Consider the following 21164-nt stretch of genomic DNA (forward strand, 5'->3'; position numbering starts at 1 on the left):
ATTCCAAAAATCAAGGAAAATGAAACACTGAAGCTAATAAAAACTAAATTAAATTAAAGCAAACCCACTCTGGAAACTTCCACATATGGAGACGACTACAGAAAATATACACACAGGCTCTGTGTGGCTTTCAGCAAAGCAGAGTTTGCTCCGCTTCGTGCTTCTTAATCAGAACTGACACTGTGGCAATTACCTAATTAGACATCAATTAATCCACACCCTTCAGGTCTGCAGCCACGTTTGACCTGAGACGGAACGACAAAAACGGCGTTTGAAGAACGGAGAAATCAGATTAATGGAAGTGGAGCGGCAGAGGTTGGGCCGCGTTCAAGAAATCTCCAGAAATACACCGATGTTTCATTTCATAATTAACAGGTAGGAAAATAATTGATTGAGACATGAAAGCTTAATCACTCAATTCAATAAGCAGGATATCAGTGCTGAGTAGATTAATTCAATTATGTAATTAAAGACGAGGGAAAGGGGGGAAGCTTTAGAGCTGATTGAAGGTTAAACAGCCTGCTAACCTTTTCTTCACTTCACATCCACACAGCCACCACAGCACACACCGACGTGGGTTTGTCTTGTTTTTTTATTAGACATAGCAATTTCACAAACAGCAGTTAGCCTGAAAAGTACATTCAAATGTATGCCTGACCATGCGCAAACACTCCAGATACACCTGCAAACAAAAGTAACAGTCGGTCACATTTTTTTTTCTTTTTCACAATCCGTCTATTTTTCACGTTTTTGATTCAAACTTCAACAAAGTCAGACTCTTTCACTGGTTCGCCATCAAAAGCACACATACCTCAGTCACTACGACAGTTTAACAGCTACTTTCTTTCCCTGTACATACGCTCCAAAAGGATTTAAAGGCTCTTCTTTGCATTCGAACAGCCGGGCGCCATGTTCCCCTGTCTGAACACTTTAATATTAGCTTACGTGAGGAGAAGGGTCAGCAAATTCACGTGAAATGGTAACACTGAAGTTCCCAGAAGTCCGCTTTGTTGGTTTCCAGTAACACCAGGACTGAGGTCGGCGACCTTTCTCGCCACTGAAGTTTTAATGAAGTTCACGAAGGATCGCGGCCGGCTTAACGCAAATGTTAACAAAGCACGTTAGACTACACGACACACAGTTTGTTACAAAGTGGCAACACAGGGATGCTTCTGCTCCGATGTTATGCCATTTACCTCACTCAGTACACTTGTGTGCCAAAGGGTTAATGGCCAACACTGGTTGAAAGTGGGGGCAGGGGTGTCACTAATAAGTGGGATAAGTGTAATTCCAGTTCATCCAAGAGCCAAAAGACAGTCTGTTAGCTTAACACTGATTATTTTTCCACCTTATCCAAATACTCAAAGGGCTCACACGTCACAAACGAAGCTCCACGACACAGAAACCAGATCCACTCCCTGGTCGGATTCCACCAAGAGGCGCGAGCAGCTCCACTTTCATTTACTGGCCACAGGGAATCCAGTGTATGTGAAAAACACCTGAATACTCAAATCCACCAAATCGTCCACACGTCATCGCAGCACCACTCTGAAAAAAACTCATCCGGCCCCACTACTCGTAGCACGAATGGCAACTGAACAAGTGGGTGAGATTTATACACTTTGTTTTTTTCTTTTAAATCATCTCCAAAACTTCTTTAAGTGCAACACTTTAGGAATTTTTTTTCTGCTTGGTCCACAGCAATGTTCAATTCAGTCCAGAAACAAAAGAGAGGAAGGGAAATGGAAAACAAGTCCGTGTTTGAAAAGTGTGGCATCCTCTTCCTGAGTAGGCACCTCTACCTACCAAAAATACTTTCGTACTCTAGCAGTATAAGCTCCACTATCTGGTTCTGGTAGACCATGTGGACCGCAATGTTGCCCGTCTCTGTCTCGGGCCTCAGCAGCGTGGGTCCGAACACGATGGCCACGCTCTGTGTGGTCATGCGGTTGGCCTCTCCGTTGTCCACCACCCTGGAGGGAAGAGGAGAATGGGGAGAAGAGGAGATTTAGAGATCGCACATTTTATAAACAGCTTCAGGTGTTCGACGGCGTTCCGGTTTCATCTGGAGAAAAGTGCATTACATACATCTTTAAGGCTCGAGCCGGAGCACAGAGGCAAACTCGGTAACATGACAGAACGCTCCAGGCAAGAGCATAATAGTCTTTTTAAATAGAATCTACATCCTTGCATGCAGATGCACAAAACAATAACATATTCATGGAGCAAAGGAAAAAAGAAGGCAGATTAAATCCCCCTGCTGATATACCTAGACCTCCATACACAGAATGTCACGCTATAAATTTCCTCATGAAACACCACTTCACAGGTACTGAATTACAGCAAACACAGCACCATATAAATGCAAATCGGAAAGCTAGGCAAATGTCATTGTGAACATATGATATTGCCACTGGCTGCAGTGAGCCAAGAATACACAGCTGGCTCAAGTTTGTGTTTGCATATAGGCTGATCGGAATGAGGGAGGGTAAACAAGCTGAACGGGTCCGTTTGAGCCACGCATGTGAAACTCGTTCAAGTAAAACGTGACCAAATAAATCAAAGAGGACGGGCATTAGAGAATACACACTTGAAGGCTTTTACTTTCTCCGTGTCGGATGTTCCTCATAAATGTTTATCACCAGTTATATTTTTCAAAGTGACTGCTGATGAGTTGGCCAACTAGTTATTATCCTGGGCTTCACACTGGGATGATCCGTGGGCTGGTTACAGTTCTCAGGATGTACTTTTCCCATGTACATCACAGACACAGGTCCTAATATTTGTTTTTATTTGACGGATCTTCAGGGTAAAATGATTCATATCTGGGCTGAAACAATGTTTTGTCATTATACCTTAGTGTATAACAAAATACACAGTGGTGTCTCGGAGTAATAAATAACTAACATACAACACAGTGGCTTTAATTCAGAGAATATACGACTTTAATCTGGAAACGAAGAGCTGAACAAGTCTGACCGATGACTTCCTTACTTCTGAAGACAGTGATGAGATTTCACAGGTTTCACGGTCTGAAGAAGTTATTTATTAAATGGATGAATGAAAAGTGTCCCTGCGCACTGCTTACCTCCTCAGGTGTTTGAAGAGGATTTGCATTGTGTCATGGTTGGGCTTTGGCAACTTCTTGATTAAATCTTTGATCGAATTCACTCGCTGCTTGTAGTCGGAGCACTCTGAAGAGGAGAAGCAGAATAAGTGAAAACACATGGATGCAGTGCCACCTTGTGATCACACCAGGCAAAGGATTTAACCTAAAGATTGAGAGCGGCACTATTTTAACCGTATAACTCACTGATGGCGTTCACAAAGTCATTGAAGGATCCGTATGAGAACAGAGGCTCAGGAAGCTCCCTGAAGAACATCTTGAGAGCTCCGGTGGTGACGTGGATGTCCTCCCACTTGCTATCATTGAGATCCACCTTCTCATCTGACAGATGACGAGGAGGTAAGGCAGAACACAACTATTACCAGAAAAATGACCCTTTACATCACATCACATATAGAGATTATACAGTGTAACTAGATCTTACCATGATTCACAGCAAAGCGAAGCTTCTGGATCACTGCCAGGTTCCCGCTCACTCGATATAAGCCATCAATATTAAGACCTGTGGGTGGAGGTGAGAGGAAGGGAACACAGACAGGAGCAGGGAGTGTAAACGACAAGGCCGCGTTTGTGTTTCCTGACTTTAAAGCAGCAGCACCAACAAAGAGAGACTGATCAAACGCTTTTCTCTTCACTGCTTCACTTTGTGTTGCTCTGGAACAAACTGCAGGTAGTCTGTATGAAAACAGTTATGTTGATGCTTGAAAGAGACTAAAATTATGCCTGATACAGAAAGTCGCAGCATCAGAAGCAAAAACAATTAAAAAAAATGAAATTCCACACAGATGTTTAATATTCTGAACTGGCTGAAGTGGCAGAAAACCTGAGTTTACTTCTGAAAGACTCTGCCTCTCTCCGCCATGGCCTTGGACACAGGTCATGTTACTGGCCTGTATCTTTGGAACCTCATAGGCTGGAAGATCTCTTTATTTTTGTATTTACTGATTTTCAAACATTTTTTCATTTAAATACTTTTACACTCTTCCAGTTTACGACTCAGGTAATTGGCTCATGTACTTTTAACCTCTGGAACTCTGTTGTTTAATGTGTGTGAAAAAATAATGCAACTGTAACAAACGACTGACTGAACATGAAATAAAACTGAGCCCAAACCATCGCCATGGTGATGCATGATTCATAGCAACATATTCTGGATTCTTTAAATTAGAATGGGAGAGCTTAATGTCTGCATTCGTGAAGTTGTATAAAAAAAATCTATAAAAATAATAAGCAGTGTGTCATATGCGTATGTCTGGGGGGCTCGTACCTGTGTTCTCCACATGGTCGATGCACATTTTGACAAAGTTGGGCACTGATGTGTTCTCCCGCTGACACAGACTGGTCAGACTGCAGCCAAACACCTGATCTGTGAGCACACACAAACATTTATTTCCATCTTTCGCCCGTCTGGTGGAACATCACAGAGCACTCGCTGCAGTCACGTGCGTAGAGCTGCTGTCCGCTTACCTTTGATGTATCCTTTGTCTCGGACAGCCTGGTATGTGGGTCGACGAGTGAGGAACTTCTTGAGCTTCATCCTGGTTTTCTTCTGGTCTGATGAATCCATGCTCACAGAGTTCTTCATTGCTGTAGGAAGACAGGCTTCATGCGAGTGCCTCTCTTTTGCAAACACACTGAATGTCCATTCTGCAGCGCAAGGACACTCGCAGACTTACCTCGGCTCTTCTTAGAGTCCCGGTGCTCCTTCTCCTTGTCGTGTTTCTCAGCTCCTGGAGACTCAGGCATGTCCTCCTCAATGGCTTCATCCGACTCCCATGCCTGGACGGGGAAGACACATACATAAGCTGGCTCAGACTGAATTTGCTCTCAGTTTCTATTTATTCTGTCCACTCCTGAGTATTTAACCTTTCACTGCAGTTTGTTTAAACAGGTGTAAACTGTGATTTCAGCTCTGGCTGGGCTTGCACTGAATTGTGGGAAAAGTATCTAAATTAAAGGTAAAGCTTCTGTGTCTTCCACTCACATGTGTGTTGATGGTCTCTGTAAGGGCACGGTACCAGTCACTGATGACACTGTCAATCTCAGACTGGATCAGGAGCTCTGTTCCCTGACGGGTCTTCAGCTAGAGGAGGAAAGGATAAAAAGCCAAAAAAGCTCAGCTTGTTCTGACATGTTTGAACCAAAAATGACTGAAAAAACAAGAGCTGAGAGTTGGGAGCAGGTCCAATGGTTCCAGCACCTCGATGACGTGCTTTTTGCTTGATTTGTCCTTGGAGGCCCACTCCACTGTCCCCCCACGCAGATCCACAGTGAACTCAGGCTTCGACTGATTGCTGCCAAACTTCTGGAACAGAGAGACGAGACACAGTATGAGAGACAACATCTGACACACACATGATATAACAGGGATGTCCTGCTGTGTCCGTACAAGGATGAAACCAGATATGCAACAAACGGGTAAAGACTTTACACTGGACTCAGTAAATAACACAACAGTTAATAAAATAGTCGTTAAATCATCTAAGAACCTCAGTTATGTTCATTAATATTGCATCGATGTCAGAGGAATCACTGGTGAAGCAGGAGGTACATATTGGATCTCTTCACACACACAGATCTTTAGTTTTGTGTTACGAAAAAGCAAAAAGGCCATTAGTTATTTATATTAATGTCATGCATATTAATGAACACGATGTTCGGAGGTTTTAAATCTGACAGCGTTGTAATTCAGTCAGAGCTATTCCTGGAAATATCACCGGAAAGTGATGAACACCGTGAGCCTCCTAAAACTCTCTTCTTGTCAGACAAGCGGTCCATATGTCAAATGCCTGAAACTGTGCGAACGGATCCTTGACATCAACGCCTGGTCTGACACCCCAGCAGAAAGCACTGCTTAATGCACGTAGGAGCAGTTCATCAACGCCAACACTGTCCCCAAAGTGTTGCTCTTCATGTGTGGATAACTTTCTGGAAGGGAATGCCAGGACACGACCCATCACTGTTATTAATCACTAGAGCTGTGGTGTGAGCACCGACCCATCATAAAACAAGGTCAGTTATAAGGATCTACACTTGTTGTAAATGACCAAGACAAGATTTTAAATTTGGCACTGGATTGTAGAGTGACTTGCTTTATTTTATTGTGCCTCACTCTGGACAATGTAATATATTTTTGGAATAAGACCAGGGAACCCTCTGACTGCTTGGTCCTGGACCTATGCTTGGTAGGCCCTGTTAGCATTCTGTATTTACTCCCTGTGTCTTTATATGCTGCTATAAATGTCAACTCTTGCCTCCTCTCTCTCCCAGTATGCATTTTGTCCATGTCTCTCCTTTTCTCTTACTCCTCACTCCACACACAGCTACCAGCCAGGGGTTTCTTCCAGCTAAACGAAATATCAGTACAGCTCTTAAAAATCTTTCAGTGACATCACAGAGAAACTGTATGAAACACACTGATGCTGCTGTTGGGTGTGAACTTCTCATGAAGGTTTGATTACACTTTGTTGTTCCTCTCTTTAAATCACTTTTCTCTAGTTACTGGAATGCTGATTTTCTTTAAACTCTTTGCATTTTTTCTTTCTTTTCTGCATATTTTTACTCACTTAATATTTAAGGAGCATTCCATTTATCAATAAAGTATTAAACACACTTGCCCTAAGTAAAATACAAGTGCATGTCCTCCTGAGGAGAGACACACTGCATACACTTTTATCCAACAGAATAATTTAAGTCCTCATTATTAACTATTTTCTGTTTGTATGAGTGACTTGCATGGGCTCCACTGCTGCTCATTAGTGTGTCTAAGGCTACGTCCACACTAGCCCGGATAGATTTGAAAATGGCGTTTTCGTCTGAAAACGCTCCGCGTCCACACTATCGGAGTTGTGCGTCCACATTGAAGCGACCGAAAACGCTTACGTTCCAGTACTGCGCATGGGTGAAGCGCAAGACGATTCGACCTGCCTCATTTCTGTCTGCCGTTTATTTACTTTCCGTCTCTTTGAAACGTTGCGGCAAAATGTCGAGGAAAAGCACTGAGTTTTTTAAATGGACTAACAATGAGGTGGAGTTGTTCTTGCGAGTAACACAAAAGTACAAAGTTGCAAAAGTGAGTGATAATTAAAGAATTTGAAGAAAAGCTATCTGAAGCATGTACAACCTGATATTAATCTTTAATAGGACTGTCAAAATTGAGCGCAAACAAAACAACTGCTGTATAATGCCCTCCGCTATCTTAGGTACTTGCTCTCCAAGTACCAGGTAAAATGTGCAAGTTTAATGCCACAAAGTGCAACAAAGATCAAAAATGTATGGTAGCTGCTTTCTTGTAAATTTAAGATAAAAGTATAAATATCACACAACCTTTAAAAGACTCCTTTGATCTCTCTCTAAACTGCTGTTTCTCTAAAGTGAAGTTAAGGTGAGTTAAGCTTGACAAACACACGTCAGTGGTCAGTCACAGCAGGGGTGAATGAACAAATGGGAGAGAGGTGGGAGCGCATGCAGAGAGAGAGGGAACATACAGCGGCAGCCTGACTGGGCCTACAGTTCACATAGGAGACAGCAGGACGGGGCTTGACTGAGTGCTTCCAGCTGCTAAGAAGAGTGAGGAGCAGCTCTGGGATAGAGTCGCTGCGGTAGTAAGACTTCAGAGAGAAGAGGAGAAAACTAATGAACAGAAGGTGACAAACGTCACAACACAGATGGCATGAAGGCCGGTGAATACGCAGGAATATGGAAAAGGAAAATATCAGAGAAACAAATGGAATGATTTAAAAAAAATAAAAATAAAAAGAAGAAGTCAGAGGTCACAGGATACATACCCAGCTGGTGCTGCCCCCCTGACCCTTTGCAAAGAGCAGGGATGAGCCCTGCAGCACAGTCCAGGAGGAGGTCCAGTTCTTCCTGTTAGTCAGGACAAACGTGTTAACGACATTCTGTGGATGCAGAAAACACTTTTAGAGAGTAATCACTTCTTACCTGACTTTCTTTCCATTCTCTGTGATTTTGGTGACATTGAGAACTCCACACTTCTCTGAAGGCTGAGGAGAGAGACACAGTGGCAGATAAAAACCTGCTGGAACACGTTTGAAAATACACGCACGCACGCACGCACGCACGCACGCACGCACGCACGCACGCACGCACGCACACACACACGACAAGCAAATGGAGCGGAGCAAACTGAGTCTTAAAGCTGCTGTGTTCATAGCTAAACACCACCAGCAGATGGCGCCCTAATGCTGCAGCAAAGTGTTGAAATAGTAGTTTAGTAGGTAGGTGATAGGTTTGATGCAGGTAAATATGGCATGCAGCACACTATAGTAAACCAAATGGGTTGTTGAAAAGATGAAAGACGAGAAGTGTTGTCTTTACATGCAGAGACAGCAGGATGATGATATGCAGTGTGCAGTGCAAGCTGGGATACTAACGGTCAAGGGGTGCTTAGGAGATGAGGGGCAGGAGTCAGAGTCTGGAGAGCTCTGCTTGGGCACCGAAGCACACTCCTACCAACAAGAGGCACAGTGTGATAAGTCACTAATAACTATACATGAAGACAGCAGGTCTGAGGTTAGTGAGTGATGGAGAAGAAACCTGGGATGGAATCACAAGAATGAGTTATTGTTAATAGAAGTCATCAAAAGATAAAGACAGAAAAAAGACAAGTTAGGGTTTGAATTGTAAACATCTTGGATTTTGGCTACAGAGATGTTCAATATTTTGTCCAATATGCTGCTCCTTTTCCTGATCTCCATCCTGCATCAACAACAATGTACACTGAAGAAACTAACAAAACACAAAATGCTGTGTTTAAAACTAGCCACTCATGCAGTTAGTTCTTTTAACTCATGCATATTGTTATATCCCATATTAGAACCATTTCTTTAATGCGACTTAATAAACTTTGCATCAGGGAGGGTTGAAAAAAAAGAAAGAAAGAAAAAAGAAGTGCCTTGCATAATAAAAAGTGCAGGGACCAGTTTTTGGAGCTTTGCCCAAACTGAAGGCTAAAGTTGAGGATGTCTGAATCTCTGCAGCTTCTCCTTTCTTTTATCAGTTTGTATTCTGTGAGCTTTCCTTTCCCTGAGAGGAAAGTGAGAAAAGCTTGTGGTGATTCATTTTCTAATATCTAAAAAGTTTATTTTCCTCCTGACTTAAAAGTTAAAAATCCATTTCAGACCATTTTACAATAGTTTACTTTTCCTACCTGTGAAATAGGAAGAAAAAGGTTCTCCAGTTGAAACAGGTGAAAAGAAAATTAGCCAAGTTTGTGAAAAAGTTTCTTAGGTAAAAAAAAAAAATCAAAACAAAAATTTATTTTCAACCTGTGAAAAAAGTTCTTCAGAGAAGCTTTGACAGGGGGAAAAAGCCCCCCACCAAAAAAACCATTACAGAAACAAATATTTTTGTTCTCACAAGAGACAAAAACAGAAAAGCACTCTCACAAACTAAATGCGCAAAGACACAAGCGAGACCGACAACTGACCCAGCTGGTAACAGATGTTGCATTGTTAAAAGGAATTCAGGGACATTCAAGTGTCAGCGTGTGGGTTTGTGAACTGAACTTTGTGGCTCTGGTCTGTTTTACATGTCACAAGATTGTATCCCATACAACATGATGAGCAGGTGTCCACTGTCCTCACAGAGATATGCTGGCTACACACACCATGAAGTCTTCCCCAGATAAAACAAACTTGTTAATCCATTTTTATTGGCCATCATTAATTTTCACAACAACCTGTTCTCTTCTTTTCACACACAGAATAATTCACCACCTTTCCATATGCTGAACTCCAACTGTCATTAGTGTTAAAGTGCACACAAAACACAGCATGAACAACACAGGAAAGCCTGTTTCCATCAGCCTAACACTGTTTAACTCCACATTAGTGGTGGTCTCTGTCCTACCTTGTCATTGAGATCTAAGACATAGGTGCTGTGCCTCCACTTAGTGAGGACAATGGGATCCGGCTGCTTTCTCTCCAGGCTGCGACTCTTAGGAACCTCGCCGGGCTGAGGGGAGATGTTGTACTGCAAAGAAAGAGACAAGCGGTGATGTTTACGGTCCCAGATGTTTTTCTAACAGACTTCAGATTCCCTTCTTTCCCACCTCTCCTTTTACTGTCCACAGGATCATTGGACAGAGGAAGTTTCCTTACACGGCAGGCATTGTTTACAGTAAAGTCCACTGACTGTACCTGCGTGTGCACTAGACCACTGTTTACTCACTCTGAGAACGAAGTGGTCTATTCTGATCGCCTCTAAAGCCTCCAGATTAGGTGGTAAAGTGCCACTAATAGCCAGTCACTTAGAGTTCAACGTAAACTTGGCTCTTCCATGAGCTCTCAGACCTTCATCCACTTACAACAACAGGACTGGTCTCAACACTGCTAGGATGAGCCAAAGTGTGTTACAGTGCAGTGGTGCCAGGTGATGTAATACGACAAGAGTAGTCATTGTCCCAGGAAGGAACCTGCATTAAGTGGTGGATGACTGATGTAAAGAGCAAAGACAAAGCACATGGACAGCCAAGTTCATCATGTAATCTTACCCTAGGCAATTCCCACTCTGACCTGGAGCCATCAGCGCTGTAGTAGTAGGGTCGGCCTTGTTCGTCCACATGTTTTATCCACTGTAAACATAAACACAGGTCAGCGGCAAATAAAGAAAAAGCATCTGATGGAAGTGCAGTCACTAAGGGTGACGGGTGAGGTCACCCAAACTCTTTTAAGCACAATCAAAATCAGACTCCACCTTCTCCTGTGTGTACTCAGACACATAGAGAGTGTGTCCATGTTCATCCAGCTCTTCAGACCAGCCCCTAGGGGGTGACCCATACTGGCTGTCAGACTGACTGGAGTGGGTGCTGTGGCAGTTTTCCTCTGAGGACAGTGGCTGTGGAGAAAGAAGGACAGAAAAGAAGACCTTAAAGCAAAGAATCGGCTGAACCAACGGTCACACATATGACCACATGACAACTGTCTGTGTTCAAACACTTGGTCAACAAAGTTTGTTGTAACAGGACACAAAGTTAGAGTCAACCAAAGTAAAAACTGGCTGCTGAGTATAAAACTCCAACATGTGAGTTACAAAGGGCGTTATGCACTTCAGCAGCATCTGCACAGCTTCATTTTGATATCACTGTAAGGTACAACACCAAATTTTAAAAGGTTGTAAAATAGTTTTCAGCACCAATCATCTTGCCCAACTGTAGGCAAGAATGTGAACACATTTTTTAAGAAAGAGAAAAACTGTAAAAGTTATGTAAACATTTTGATCCAAAATGTTGCAGCTACACTACTTACGAGGACTACAAAGAAAAAGCATACTTCGCCAGTATCAGCTTCTCTTCATTAGGTCCCTGTTGCAGGCTTACTTGTGGTTCCTAAAATATTTAAAAGTAGAATGGAAGGTGGAGCCTTCAGCTTTCAGGCCCCTCTTCTCTGGAACCAGCTTCCAGTTTGGATTCAAGAGACAGACAATATCTCTACTTTTAAGGCTTCAAACTTTCCTTTTTGATAAAGCATATAGATAGGGCTGGATCAGGTGACCCTGAGCCCTCACTTAGTTACATTTCAATAGGCCTGACATACTGGGGGCTTCCCACGATGCACTGACTGTCTTTTTCACTCACCTTTTTTCCACTCTTTGTGTTTAATTCAATTCAATTTAATTTATACATCGCCAAATCACAACCACAGTCGCCTCAAGGCGCTTTATAAGGTAGACCCTACAATAATAAATACAGAGAAAAACCCAACAATCAAATGACCCCCTATAAGCAAGGACTTTGGCAACAGTGGGAAGGAAAAACTCCCTTTTAACAGGAAGAAACCTCCGGCAGAACCAGGCTCAGGGAGGGGCGGCCATCTGCTGCAACCGGTTGGGGAGAGAGAAGGAAGACAGGATAAAAGACACGCTGTAGAAGAGAGCCAGACATTAATAACAAGTATGATTCAGTGCAGAGAGGTTTATTAACACAGTGATTGAAAAAGGTGACTGAAGAAGACATACTCAATGCATCATGTGAATCCCCCAGCAGTCTACACCTATTGCAGCATAACTAAGGGAGGATTCAGGGTCACCTGATCCAGCCCTAACTATATGCTTTAGCAAAAAGGAAGGTTTTAAGCCAAATCTTAAAAGTAGAGATAGTGTAGGGTGTTTATGAACCACTTTTCATTTAATCATTAGTTATTAATCTCTGTCTTTTGTCCCATCTTCCTCTCCTCACCCCCAACCGGTCGCAGCAGATGGCTGCCCCTCCCTGAGCCTGGTTCTGCTGCAGGTTTCTTCCTGTTTAAAAAGGGAGTTTTTCTCTCCCATTGTCACCAAAGTGGTTGCTCATACAGGGGTCATCTGATTGTTGGGTTCTCTCTGTATGTATTTACCTTAAAATATAAAAGGCCTTGAGGCCTTTTATTGCCTTGGTGTTACATAAATAAAACTGAATTGAACATTAAAGTGTAATCCACATAGCAGCTAATACATAAATTAAGAGCAAAGCTTTTGGCTGCTGGTGCCAAATCAGAAAAAGAGTAGTGAAGCGTTCAGCCAACTATATTTAGTGAATATAAAAGCTGAAGGACCCAAGCATCAAGTAACATTTGATGTGTTTCTTTTCTTTTATTTATTTATTGTTTTTACTTTATAGCTGACTTACGCTTTTATTTGTGTAAAAATGGTTAACAGTCACAGCTTGAAAATAACATATTGAACAACTTCACACTAGTAGCTGATGGTATTTGCAAATGTCATTGGCAGATTTATTTGTCGTGTATCACCACGTTTTTCCTCAGGCTGGTTTGAATTTCATGTTTTGAGTCTTTCAGCCAAGCAGCACAATCAACAACAATAAAACAATTTGCAACTGAGAGAAACAAGAGGTCCTGTGCGAAGCTGGAATCAACACGTTTGTTTTTAGGCTATAATAAGCCACTCCAATGCTCTATCAGTTATACTACAGTGCATTAATGCTTCACAAGGGGGCAGTGTTGGATAGTTAGGATGAAATGACAACCTACTAAGAAACTGAAACCATGGCTTCTCTATATCAAAGGCGCACTTGTCTTCCCACCTTCGTCTAACCACAACATCTTTTAGAAGTGAGGTTGACCACAACTTCAACAGAGCCTGTTTATTTAACGTGAACTGCCAGAGATGCCATTTACAGACCATTATGACCTGATTCCTGTTTCCACATCCACTCACACCTAAACCCTTTGGCCCAAACAAAGGATTATTTGTTTGAATGCTTGTTCATATTTGACATTTATGACTACTTACAGAAACAGATCATTTTTAGCATCTCTCTCCAAATACTCCAGGCACCCCTCACCTCACTCTCCGCTGTGCACTGGCTGTCTCCTCGGGTACTGCTGGTACTGCTGCTAGTATCCCTAGTGCGTGGTGGCTTCCAGGTCCGCTCCCCGGTGGCCCGGTTGTAGTAGAAGTGCCTGCCACTCAGATCTTTGTGGGTCTCCCAGTCACCCAGGATGTGGATTGGGGAGCCTGAGGGCACAGGAGGCAGGCTGGACTGAGAGATCTTCAGCTCCTGGAGGTTGGTATAGACAGGCGAGTCGGACCGGCCCTGACCTGTCGGTGATGTTGTCTGGAGGAGACAGATGGAGGAAAAGAGGGAGGAAGATCAGGATTTGTGGTGCATTCATTCACGGGTGGCTGATCATCTTTTTTTCATTTATATTCACTGAGTTGTTCTGGGAATTTACGACTGTCCTCACTTTATTCTGAAAATTCAATGACATTCCAGGAATTCCATGACCACAAGACGCCAGTGTCTGCTGACATCCAAGTATGTGTTGGACACGCTCGGCCTAGCTACAAACAGCAGCAGCTGTCACAGGGTGGGCCCAACGGTGGAACGTGATCAGCTGAGCTGTTTGCGACAGCACAGTTAGCATTACAAACATAAACACAGAATTTAGCTGCAAAGAAATATAAATGTTGCACAACAATCTACTTTCTCCATTTAGAAGAACGAAAGTGAGTGAGTGAGGAGGCAGTCGAAGGCTCTGAGCAAGTCTGGCAGTCTGCACGGCAGGATGGAGGCGGCACATGTGGCTTGCAGTCACAGAGGTTGAAATCGCACCATATCAGTGAGATTTGAACCACATGCTCTCAACAGAGTTATGTAATCATTTATCTATCAAATCAGAGGCAAATTCTCTGAGGACAAAGTCTGCTGGTATTTTAATGCAAGATTTACCCATGTAGGATAAAAGAAATGAAATGCAAAAGAAATTAAATGGTGAATTTCAGAGATTTGACTTCACAGTTTATGCATGAGGCTGTTTAATAGCTATATTAAACAATAGGTAGATTGAGTTGGTGTGAGTTGCCCAGTTTTTCAGACACCTTCTGCAGCAAGGCTCCTTGAATGTATTGGAACTGTTTCTGCTCCTGTTCACAAAGTTATTTATGAAATGGGGATCCATACTTATAACCACAGGTTATAGGTAGGGGCCCAAACATCACATAATAAATAGCAAATACAAGTATACTTGTACAATTACAACATACATTATCATACAAGCCTAAATCTTAACCTAAAACTAATGATACCATGCTGTCACACTGGCATTAGCACTGCGAGAGGTGCAGGTGTAGTTTCAACTGTTCACTAAAAGGTTTGCATATTTTCCTGGGTAACTGGGTCTTAATTCCTGGAAAGAAATATAGATTTTTGGTGCTTTGAGCACAATTTACTTCATCAAGAGAAGGCAGACATACAGCAAATTTCCTCCTAGCACACAAAAAGAGCACTACAGGTCAGAGGAAAATACAGAATTTTAAACAGAAAGTTTTCACAGGACTCTGTGCAGGCCTGTGAAGAGCTGTCCCTTTAAATGTGGCTTTTTGCCATAACAGACAGCACTGTCACGGCACAGGGACCTAACAGCTAAACATCTCCTTAGTAACCATAAATATTGCTTCAAATTGTGCAATAGCAGGTTAGAAAGATTGAAAAATTTGGGGAAACAAGCGTTAGAAAAAAAAAAGGCACCCTGCACAGCAAAGGCAAGAGGAAGTAGAAAAGATAAGTTACGTGTGTCTTTTGTGCAAATGGCTGGTGTAAAGTGCCGATGCGGTATAGAGATAAAAAGCTAACTAAACAGTTTGTCTTCCATTTAGATCTTTGCTTTACACAACCTAAGAGTTGCCGTCTGAATATATTTTCCTGGATTTGGACCCGGCCCTGCAGTGTCAGAGCAGATGAACATCAAAGACAGTTTTTGAGATGGTCTTTTAAAACTTGGCAGCATCCGAAGGTCACTCCACAAAAAGGAAAAAGCTAAGTTTCCATGGCTACGGCTCAGAGCGTTTAACGTTCTGTATGGTCTGAAAAAAAATATTTGGGGCTTTTGGAGCTGAGCTGAGTCTGACTAGTGCCAGCTTTGGGTGTCTCTAGCGAGCAGGAAAGCATTAGATACAGAATCTCCAAAAGTTGAATCTGTTCATCTGGACGTAGCGTTTTGTGGGAGAAACGTTTCGTCACTCATCCAAGTGACTTCTTCAGTCTCAGCTGACTGCAGGTTTCCCCAAACCTTATAAACAGTACATTTGCATAATGACTGAAACCAGCCCACTGAAGGAACAATGGGCTGTGAGGTCAGTTCCTTAATCATAATTATGCAAATTCCCATGACCATTGATCAACAATCACTGACCAAAACCCACTGATCAAAGAACACTGATCAATGGCCATGAGTACCATTCACAGAGAGTTGGGGAATGGCTGCAATCACAGCATTGTAAGATGGCGAAAGATGTACCCTTAGGCCCCCTCCTCGATTCAGAGATGGTCTTTCCCTTTTCACGTAAATGGCCTCCTTGACTCCGCGCTCAAACCAGCGTTCTTCCCTGTCCAGGATGTGTACATCCTCATCGTTGAAAGAGTGTCCACTGGCCTGTAGGTGTAAATAAACTGCAGAGTCCTGGCCTGATGAGGTTGCTCTTCTGTGTTGTGCCATCCGCTTCGCTAGAGGTTGTTTGGTTTCCCCGATGTATAAATCCTGGCAATCCTCCTGGCACTTAACAGCGTACACTATGTTACTCTGTTTGTGTCGGGGGACCCGATCCTTGGGGTGGACCAGTTTTTGGCGCAGCGTATTTTGGGGTTTAAAAGCCACAGAGACCCGGTGTTTAGAAAAAATGCGTCTCAACTGTTCCGATACTCCTGACACATATGGGATCACTACAGGTTTTCACCTGTTAAGCGCCAGGAGGATTGCCAGGATTTATACATCGGGAAACCAAATAACCTCTAGCGAAGCGGATGGCACAACACAGAAGAGCAACCTCATCAGGCCAGGACTCTGCAGTTTATTTACACCTACAGGCCAGTGGACACTCTTTCAACGATGAGGATGTACACATCCTGGACAGGGAAGAACGCTGGTTTGAGCGCGGAGTCAAGGAGGCCATTTACGTGAAAAGGGAAAGACCATCTCTGAATCGAGGAGGGGGCCTAAGGGTACATCTTTCGCCATCTGTGATTGCAGCCATTCCCCAACTCTCTGTGAATGGTACTCATGGCCATTGATCAGTGTTCTTTGATCAGTGGGTTTTGGTCAGTGATTGTTGATCAATGGTCATGGGAATTTGCATAATTATGATTAAGGAACTGACCTCACAGCCCATTGTTCCTTCAGTGGGCTGGTTTCAGTCATTATGCAAATGTACTGTTTATAAGGTTTGGGGAAACCTGCAGTCAGCTGAGACTGAAGAAGTCACTTGGATGAGTGACGAAACGTTTCTCCCACAAAACGCTACGTCCAGATGAACAGATTCAACTTTTGGAGATTTACTTTCCTGGATGATTGAGAATGCATCAAGACATTAGATACAGAAGGCTGTGCCAGCACTGCCTCTGTTTGTTACAGGTGAGGAACGTAGGGGTGGAAACACACTTCAGTTACAAGCATTTGGGCATCTTTCAGGACGCAGATGGAACTTCCTGCCGGTTTTGGAATAACAGGAATATTTTTCACATGAATTATTATTTAATATCCTGCACACGTGCTGGAGTGGAGCAAAGGCCTCGTGGCACCCTGCTGGCTTCAGTTAGTTTTACCCACTGTTTCTCAGTTTCAAGTCCAGCACAAAGTGAGCGGCTGAACGAGGCAAAGCGCAGAGACATGACAGTTTGGCTGAACTCGGGTTCAGCCTTGTCCGTCGCCACCAGAATGAATCCAGTGTGCTGCAGCTTTAACTGCTCTTTTTTTTTAAGGAACTAATACAGCAATGATGAAGTCTCGTGGCTGTGGAGAGCACGACTGGGGTCAAATCCATTTAGATTCCACTCAGCCCAAACAAACCTGAATGCATCTGGTGGAGAAGTAATTAACATGCTTTAATGTCTGTTTTGACAGAAGGGAAACCAAAATATTTTTCTGGTTTCTGCATTCAGAGTCATTTAAAAATGATTGTAGTTTGAGTGGAGTGTGCACAAGCTTTATTACTGGGTAAAGGAACACGGTTCAACTGCTGACATGCATGCCACATATGCTACAATCGTTTTATATCATATTCTGCTGCCTGTATAGAGAGTTTGTCTTCAACTGCACTGGTCATTTTGCACCACCCTAACATATAAGGTTTAAAAGGACGCTCAGCTCTTTATTGTTGTTATTAGTGTTATTACCAAAGACTGGACGAAGCTCCCTCTGTGTTTCCACAGGCTGAGTAGTGCTCCCCTCAGCCTGATTAAGTGCTGTTAATGTGGAACATAATGAGTACCAAGAAGAGCACAACCAACAGACAGTTTATTACCAAACACCCGACTAATGGCTACTGTGGACTCAAACTTAAGGCAGTGAGCAAATGCAGATCACAGTCACTGCGTGCGTGTTAGCATGACAACGTAACCACAGAGCTATAGTGATAAACTCACTATAATCTTCAACAAATTCTGTGTCGTAATTCCCAATGACATGTAGATGTTTCGTCACATGAATGCTCACTTTCAGTGTGAAATCAAGCGCACACCTATAAGGTTTCCAGTACATAAAACTTTATATATTATTTGCTTCCAGAAAAGGTACCATGATGGTGCACACACATGCACAGAGACTAAATCACAGGATGAAAACAAGACTAGCTTTACTGGTTAAAAAACAAAACAGGAAGCTAAAAAAATAAATAAATACAGCCTCTAACACCATGATTCACAGCTCTTTCATCCTCATCAAGCCATTCAGCTCATTACAAATGCTCATTACAAATGATGATCCACTGCCTTCCAGGAAGCGAGACCACTCCCATCAAGATAGATATGTTTCATCGCAGCATACAGGTGACAACTCAGGACCATTTCTAGTGTACGCACAGAACTGAGATATCACCATCAGATTCCCTCCTTACTACAAATGGTAAATGGACTGGTTCTAACACTTAAAGCACTTTATACAGCATGCCTCATTCAACAGCCACACTGCAAGCTGGATGCATCGGAAAGCATGGGGTTAGCATCTTGCCCAAGGATATTTGGGCTGCAGACTAGAGCAGCCAGGGTTCAAACTACCAACCTTTTGATTAGTGCTCTGACTTCTGACTTGCTCTACCTCCTGAGCTACAGCCACCCCATGCAGGGGTCCAAAGTCTAGCTTTTCCTTTTTTTTTTAAAGTTTGTTACTAATCTGTATGACATCCAAACACGAAAGAGGGAAAAAAGTGGCAACTCCCTCAAAACTAGACAGAAATGAAAATAGCAACATCAAGAGAGGCTGTTCTGTATGAAAAAGAAAAGCTTCATGCAGTGTACACCATACGTTAAAACACAACACATATTTGGTATTGCAGGAGACAACAGAGGAACTTTTTTTTTTTTTTTTTTACTTTAAAATTAAACTTGACATGAAGATAAACATCACTGGCAGTCACCGTCTGTTCCCTAAATTCAGACTGGCAAACTTTCACTATGCTGTTATTAATAATACCTGGAATCCAATGCAACAGTTGAACAGGAGAACAAAGCTGCTGCTTGCTGCCAGTGCTGATGGAAAGTTGTCAAACTATAAATGAACAGTTTGAGGAAGAGCACAGATGAACTAATTGTTATGGGACATCAAAGACCTGAAATCCATCTGTGCTGGCAACGTAGAGGCACTGTGCTATATTAATTCAGAGGGCAGAGATCTAAGCAAGCTGACATGGTGAAAATATCTAGCAGTCTCATTTGTGTCACCTTGTGTCCAGAGCTGCACACAAAGACGTCGTCGTCATCCTCCCCGGCTCTCCTGTAGCCTCTGAACACACTGAATGCACGTCGCATGGTGATGCACGGCGGCCATCAAGTGCAACGGGGCACGCGCTGTGGTTTCAAAGCACCCCTCCCAACACAGACACACACAAAAACACCGCTTTCTCTCAGTCCTTCTGACTTGTAATGTTCCACCTGAAGGTAAGAGGAAATCTGAGACCTCACTTTGTGTGTGTGTGTGTGTGTGTGTGTGTGTGTGTGTGTGTGTGTGTGTGTGTGTGTGTGTGTGTGTGTGTGTGTGTGTGGTGGAAGGATTCTGTTCCCCTTTGCACTTGTCAAACACACACACACACACAGAGCGCGGCAGTGTACACAAACGCATCTGACACAACAGGAAACTGTTGAAATAGTGTGAGCTTCCCCTATGAAGAATGACTTTCTGTGGGTTTCGCTTAGACCAGCCGCCGACAAAACTGCTTCACCAAAGGCCAGACTCTATTTTTACCACAGTGTAGAGACCTGAGTGTGCTGAGGAAAGATAACACCCCTGATCACTACTCCTGTGGACTCTTCTTTCACCTGGTCAAATGAGTGCCGTATGACAGATTAAGCAAGAGTATATTTACAGGTTTGACGGGCAATAAAAGTGAATAGTTGAAGAGGAAGGTGTTATTTAAGTTTTATCACCAACGGCAACATTTCTCTAAAGATTTTTGCAATTCCATGTGGCAACATGCTGAAGCTCTTTCAACATTACAACACTTGGTTTTGATCACAAATTTTACTTTGTATTGTTTATAGATGATACCTGGCACACGACAGGGTGTTAAAAATTATGATAAGATGTGAGAATTTTGTCTTTTCATGACTTTAGTTGACCGCTACCTGCAAATAAATTCTTTCAATGAATTTGTATAAATACAAAATAAAGGTTTATGCTGGTAATCTTTTAAATACGGCACCTAAAACATGTTAATGTACTTGAAAAACAGTTGAAAAATATATCTGAGAACATTACACTAACAGCAGGAAAAGCCATAGTTAATCTTCAGGTATGGGAAGCTGCAGCCGACTAAATTTAAAGCACACAAACATGGCATCAGTTATATATGTATATCATGTGAAAGGGGTCACATGTCATGATGCATGTGCAGAAAATTATTCCCAGTATTGTCATATCTCACGAGAGCTGCAGGGACCAAATCACAATAAGAGAGAGACCAGGGCCAAATAAGGAGTGGATCTGATGACCCCTCTGATAGCAACTTATGAATCCCAAGGTAGGCTTTTCATGCTATATTAAATATGACTTGAAACTATTGATGAACACCAAAAAGTAATCAGTAAAATGTTAAATTAGGTCATAAATCAAGTGAGAAGTGGGGCATTTTCCTCATTAACTTTGCACAAGCCTTAGTTGACCGTCACCTCTTTTTCCAAACACTTTATTTCAACTCACTATATTTATATAATGCTAAATCACAACAGTCACTGCATTATATTGTAAGGTAAAGACCTAATCAGACGAACCTCTGTGTACAAGCACTTGGTGACAGTAGGAAGGAAAAACTACATTTGATTAAGGAGAAAACTTCAGCAGAACCAGTTCAGGTATGGGCGTCCATCTGCTGCGTCCAGCTGCAGATGGGGAGGGGAGGGAAACTTGACAAAACACAGCAGAAGAGCAACAGAGATCAATAAGAACTGGGAGGCTTCCCCTGCTGGTCAACAGGAAGACTGCAAGTATAGGGCACTTCCTTCACCTGTATAAGATTGTAAGGTAAGTAAGATACGATTGTCATGACAACCTTAATCTTATGGTCTAGGCCGGCTACTGCTTTAAGAGAATGT

The 21164-nt window shown here is 42.7% G+C and overlaps 1 protein-coding gene across 6 annotated transcripts in view; it reads right to left on the reverse strand.

Moving 5' to 3' along the window:
• Positions 1-574: 574 nt before the first annotated feature.
• arhgap12b (Rho GTPase activating protein 12b) overlaps positions 575-21164 on the reverse strand; it is a 71743-nt gene continuing 51153 nt past the window's right edge. Inside the window, exons 1-18 of one of the 6 annotated variants that reach the window (XM_019362961.2) lie at positions 19299-19527; positions 13431-13703; positions 10847-10987; positions 10644-10724; positions 10001-10123; positions 8524-8598; positions 8072-8133; positions 7915-7996; positions 7615-7737; positions 5328-5432; positions 5112-5210; positions 4804-4906; positions 4595-4714; positions 4395-4493; positions 3552-3629; positions 3314-3448; positions 3089-3194; positions 575-1973 (exon numbers count right to left, since the gene is read on the reverse strand). In XM_019362961.2, the coding sequence (XP_019218506.1) occupies positions 1799-1973; positions 3089-3194; positions 3314-3448; positions 3552-3629; positions 4395-4493; positions 4595-4714; positions 4804-4906; positions 5112-5210; positions 5328-5432; positions 7615-7737; positions 7915-7996; positions 8072-8133; positions 8524-8598; positions 10001-10123; positions 10644-10724; positions 10847-10987; positions 13431-13703; positions 19299-19385 (2067 nt within the window). In that variant the 5' untranslated portion in view covers positions 19386-19527 and the 3' untranslated portion in view covers positions 575-1798. Of the gene's footprint in view, positions 1974-3088; positions 3195-3313; positions 3449-3551; positions 3630-4394; positions 4494-4594; positions 4715-4803; positions 4907-5111; positions 5211-5327; positions 5433-7614; positions 7738-7914; positions 7997-8071; positions 8134-8523; positions 8599-10000; positions 10124-10643; positions 10725-10846; positions 10988-13430; positions 13704-19298; positions 19528-21164 lie in introns of those variants that run through there. The other 5 variants (XM_019362959.2, XM_019362960.2, XM_005471626.3 and 2 more) reach the window with 5 other exon arrangements.

Source organism: Oreochromis niloticus, linkage group LG9, assembly GCF_001858045.2.
Source record: "Oreochromis niloticus isolate F11D_XX linkage group LG9, O_niloticus_UMD_NMBU, whole genome shotgun sequence".
In the NCBI taxonomy this organism is placed as follows: Eukaryota; Metazoa; Chordata; class Actinopteri; order Cichliformes; family Cichlidae; genus Oreochromis; species Oreochromis niloticus.